Below are 5,640 nucleotides of genomic sequence, written 5' to 3' on the forward strand. Positions count from 1 at the left end.
TGGCCCCCAAGTCCGTTAGGTGGGGAACGCGCTGCACTTGTGCCTTGTGTAGCACGGTCAAGGCGGCAACTCCCCTGCGGTGCTCGAGGCTGTCTCTCAGGTCGTGCCGCTGCTGTTCCTCCTGCTGCAGCTGCTCTTGCTGTTGCTGCTGCTCTTGTTGAGGCTGTCTGTGCTGCTGCCGCCTCCGCCAATGTGGATGGTGTTATTGGTGGTGTGTAGCGCCTCTAATGCGGGGTTTACATTTGCGACTTTTCGTGTGGCGATGAGATGACGACCTCAAATCGGCACAAATCGTAGCGATTTGTGTCGAAATATCCATTATATGTGCGATGTTTGACGATCATGTGATGACGTCGTAACTTGTATGGCGACCTCATACCGAGATGTGACGACTTTTGTGGCGATGTCTGACGACTTCATGTGGCGACGTCGGTTAGGGATTATTTGGAAGTGTGACGACCTCGCCACATTTTTACGACATCATTGCGACGCTGTGACGACCATGTGACGACTACTACGACTTTTGCGACCGAGGTGACGACTTTTGTGACGACCTCGGAATATTTCGGGAGGGACTTCCTTCTGCAAATTTCAGGAGTATATATATATGGGGGCGTTGCCCTTTGCAAATCACAATCCTCCTGACCTCACAAGAAGATGGACGAGAACAACAAGTACATGGCTTGCCTCCTTGCAATTGCTGCCCTGTTGCTGCTGCAACGTCTCGTGCGCCGCCTCCGTCAAGCACCTCCTATCGAAGAAGAAGACCTAGAGCACTGTGGGCCCGGCAATGGCTTCTAAGAAGAGAACTGTATGGCGACTACGACAATCTGCTTTGGGAACTCCACAGGGAAGATCGAAAAGGCTACAAGACGTTCATAAGAATAACACAGGCCTTCTTCGAGGAGATGGTTGAGAGGATCACACCAGCGGTCATCAAGCAGGACACAAAATTGCGAAAGCCTCTCCCAGTTGGACTCATATTAGCTGTGACACTGAGGTTCCTGGCAACCGGCAACTCGTACACCAGCCTTGGCTTCAGTTTCCGCACTTCCACGAGTGCTATCTCCCTGTTTGTACCTCTCGTCTGCCAAGCCTTGTTAGACGCATACAAGCCTGAGGTCATGAGGTGCTCCACAACACCCGAAGAGTGGAATGAGGTTGCCCGCCAATTCAGCACAAGATGGAACTATCACAATTGTGGAGGCGCGCTGGATGGGAAGCACGTTGCCATCAGGAGGCCAGACAACGCCGGATCCCAGTACTTCAACTACAAGAAGTTCCACAGCGTAATACTTCTGGCCCTTGCTGATGCCCAGTACAAATTCCTGTTTGTCGACGTAGGCGCTGAGGGTGGAGCTGGTGATGCTGGAACTTGGTGGAGATGCAACCTTCACATGGCCATCGAGAAGAGAAGAATTGGATTCCCGTGAGGCAGCAAACTTCCCAACGACAACATCCAAGTCCCGTTCCACATCATTGGAGACGACGCCTTTGCCCCCAGGACATGGCTGATGAAACCCTTCGCACACCTGTCCTAGGTTCACCATGAGAGAGTATTCAGCTACCGGTTGTCCCGTGCTCGTCGTGTGGTGGAGAACGCCTTCGGCATCCTGCAGATGAGGTGGAGAGTTTTCGGGACAATCATTCATCTGCGACCCACAGTTGTCCGCGTCATCACCCTCTATGCATGTGTTCTGCACAATTTTACACTCCAACACCATCCACCCGCACCTCACCACATCGACCGGGAAGATCAGAAGAACTACAACTTGGTCCCGGGGTCATGGAGGGAACAGGAAAACCTCATGCAACGACTCATCGTGGAGCAGGGCAGGAACCCATCAATAAAAGCTAAGACCCTACGAAACTACCTCGTCAAAATACTACTCTTCTGAAGCTGGATCTGTGCCATGGCAGGAACGACAGATTTGTCCAAGAGGGAGACCAGCACATGTATAAATCTATAATGTAATGTAATTCTGTAATAATATGAAATATGTTTATCACTATTGTTTCATACTCCCCCACTTTGTTTCATAATAATTTTAAGTAGACTACAAGTAGTAATAATATAAGTATACATATCAGAAAATATTATAGGTTAAATAAAGAAAAAAGTTGGATTATAAAATGAAAAGTAACAAGTATACAAAAAAATGTAATTAATAATTATTCAATAAAGTAATAAAATAACTATAACAAGGTTTGAAAATGTACTGAAATTCTATAGTAGCATTAGAAAATATTAGATATTTGAAACCAGTGATATAATAACATTATCTTTTATTAGAGAAACATTATTTGTCTTTATTGTCTTGGTTATTTATTTCTTATTAGAAAAAACATTATTTGCCTTTATTGTCTAGGTTTTTTTTTTTTATTCTTTCAATATTATTTCTATATCATTACTTTCTTTTGACTATTCATAAGTATTCCACATATATTTATTTAATCTTTTCCAAGTTGGTCTTTTTGTTTCAATCATTGATATACTATTAATTTTTCATATACCTCTTGTTATTTCATATTGTTCATCATGTTTCAAATTGTTCTATTTCCCTCATAATTATATATATAATTCTTACTGACTTTCTTATTATTTTTGCATTTTTGGTTGCTTTTGTAACTTCTTTTCTCTTCATTTTATTATGTTCCATAATCTTGTATTATTATTATTTATTATTATTATTATTATTATTATTATTATTATTATTATTATTATTATTATTATTATTATTTTTTTTATTATTTTATTATTATTTTATTATTATTATTATTATTATTATTATTATTATTATTATTATTATATGTTTATTTGTTATTTTTATCATTTTTATTATCTTTCTTTTATTTAATTTATTTTAATACTTTATTTTTTCATTTATATTCTTATATTCTAAGTTAAAGGAGGGAAACACGAAACAAAGTTGAATTTTATACATTTATATTAAAAAATGAATTACATTTCATTTCTTTATAATTCAATTTACATATTAAAGTCTCCTCTGCATCATCGGTTTCTTGTGGGGTGTTGAGGCTGCTGCTGGGGTACTGCTCCCGGGTCGACATCTGTGGAGTGAGTGGTGGCAGTGTGTCTATCTGCTGCAGGAAGGTCTTGGATGGAGAAGAAGACACTGTTTGGACGTTCGTAGAGGTCGAGGCACCTAAAGCAACGTACCCAAACGTCTGGGGTGGGTAATTACAGTGTTGTAGTGGCTGCATCCTGTGAGGAGGGCCCACAGGAGGTGGCCCATATGTAGGTTGGTAGCCGCTGGTTGAAGGAACAGCATAGAGCATGGTGTGTTGAGGCATTGGCTGGTATCCGGCTGGTGACGGTGTCATGGGTCTTGGTGGTATGGGCATCCATTGGGCAGAAGTGGCAGGAGTTGCAGGTCTGGGTGTAGGTGGAGGCTAGACAGGTGGAGATTGGGCAGGTGCTAGGGCAGACTTCCTCTTCGCCACGAACTTCTGGATGAGAGACTGCACCTGGATCATGGCTTCGTCCAGGTCGTCCGGGTGCACATTCGCCATCTTGTAGGCCACCAATTTGGAGAAAGTTTTTATTTCAGTGCCACACCACGATGGTTGCTGTTGCGGCTGCTGCTGGGTCAATGCTGCCGTCCGCTCAATCAGGTTACTGATGACTCTGGTGCCCTCAGGTTCTGGGTCATCTACTGTTTCGGTGGCGCCGTTTGGTAAGGTGGAAGTGACATCTCCCATGCGCCTCTTCTTCAGAACCTTCCGGCGCTGGATGGAAGCAGCTGACAAGCCCGAAGCGTCACTGTTGGAGGATGACTCGTGGCCTGAGGAGAATCGTTGGGATGATGTCGTTGCTGCGTGGGCTATGTGGCCCTTGAAGAAAAACCAAGTATCCATGATGTCCTCCTCCCGTGCAGTCCGTGCTCTTGCCTCAGCACCGCTCTTCATCTCCATGGCCTCTATTTTGCCGAAGGTCGTCCTCTTCTGCTCAAAGTACTTGCGGCACTGTAGGTGGGTAGCGTTGGGGAACAAGCTTGCACACTGCTGCCACAAGTCCAACTTCGTGCGGTGGTTCGAATACTCTCTGTGCCTCTTGTCGTAGAGGCAGGGGTGTTCCTTGATAAAATCCAACAGGATTCGAACTTGTTCCTCGGTGAACTTATAGTCCTCGATGTCCTTGTGGAACACACAGTACTGCTTCTTGGGTTGTGGAGGGGGTGGAGGACCTGCACTAGTGCTTGCTTGTCCGGGTTGCACAAGTACATTGGGTTCTTCTTGTTGCTGGCTGTCGGGCCCTGATGTAGACTCCTCAGTAGTAAGGACACTGATGATATCAGGGGTGACTTCAATGACTTGCTGCTGTTGTCTGGCAGTCTTCTTGCGTGGCTGAGTGGAGCGTGGCATGCTGGTGGCTGGCTGGTGGTTCTTCTTTGGAGAGGTGTTTTCAGGCTGGAGGTCAGTGGAAGAATGAATGCCCAGTTTTGTCCCCAACGCCTTATATACACGGCAGCCCTGGGTCAGGTAAAGACGTGTTAATGCGATGTTGCCACAACAATTACTGCGACATCGGCGGGGTCGCCACCTCATCGTCACATGCTCGCCACATGGTCGTCATGAGGTCGGAGACGTCGTCACACACCTCATCACGCCGCCACACAAGGTCGCAAAATTTTTTGGCAAAGCCGCCACAAATCGCCACACCTCGTCACACGTCGTCACATCACGTCGCTACAGAGGTCGTCACATCGTCACCTGCTCGTCACAACGTCGTCACATTTCGTAAGTGTTACGACTGTGCCAACTTTCTGACGATGTCTGCCGATTTTTATGATGTCCTGCAGACTTGTTACGATATTGTGTGACGACTAGTGACGACATCGCCAGTCGCTCGCAACTCGCACCAAGTTTTCCAAATTTTTTGAAAACTTGTGCCGACCGGCGACTTCCAAACATTCTTTGTGACGATCCTACAGACCTCCCACAGACCCCCTGCCTACCTCTGCCTACTTGTGCTGATTTCTGCCGACATCACGTCGTCACCTAGTCTGTACATGATCGCCACACGAAAAGTCGCAAATGTAAAGATAGCTTTAATCAAGCGCTCTGCCCGACGCTGTACTTTATCTAGCAGACTGAGGTGGCAGCGGGCACTTGACATCCAGATAAGAGGGGCGTATTCCATGATAGGGCCTTGTAGAGTGTGAGGAGAACGTCAGCATGGAGGAGGTGTTTTATCTGGCGCAGTAGATTCACCTTAGAGGAGGCGCTCCGCGCCACTTTCTCCAGGTGACGGTCGAACTGCAGCCTGGAATCCACCTCCACCCCAAGGATTTCAATGGTGTCCTGCAGAGGGATGGTGTCTGGTCCGAGACGCAACTTCCCGTGCAGTTGGTCTGCTTCTCCCTGTGAGCGGGTGATCACCACATTCTGGGCTTCTCCTTTCTCGTAAGGCCAGGAGAGGGTGCAGTCGTCTTCATAAGCAGCCGCTTCGGGAGAACTCTGCAGTAAATCGTTGAAATAGATGTTCCATAGTATTGGGCCGAGTACTGAACCTTGAGGTAAAGATGCCTCCACTGGAAAGGAGGACGAGGTGCTGCCGTTCACCACTATGCGGAGGCTTCGTTCCGTTAGGTAGCTGGTGAACAGTTGTAGCAGGTC

The 5,640-nt window shown here is 46.4% G+C and overlaps 1 protein-coding gene across 1 annotated transcript; it reads left to right on the forward strand.

Moving 5' to 3' along the window:
* The first annotated feature begins 403 nt into the window (after positions 1–403).
* Positions 404–1,898, forward strand: LOC123518395 (putative nuclease HARBI1). The gene is made up of 3 exons (XM_045279208.1): positions 404–432; positions 806–1,429; positions 1,556–1,898. Exons 1-3 carry the CDS (start codon positions 404–406, stop codon positions 1,896–1,898), a joined length of 996 nt encoding a protein of 331 aa, XP_045135143.1.
* Positions 1,899–5,640: the final 3,742 nt, after the last annotated feature.

This window comes from Portunus trituberculatus, chromosome 43 (genome assembly GCF_017591435.1).
Source record: "Portunus trituberculatus isolate SZX2019 chromosome 43, ASM1759143v1, whole genome shotgun sequence".
In the NCBI taxonomy this organism is placed as follows: domain Eukaryota; kingdom Metazoa; phylum Arthropoda; class Malacostraca; order Decapoda; family Portunidae; genus Portunus; species Portunus trituberculatus.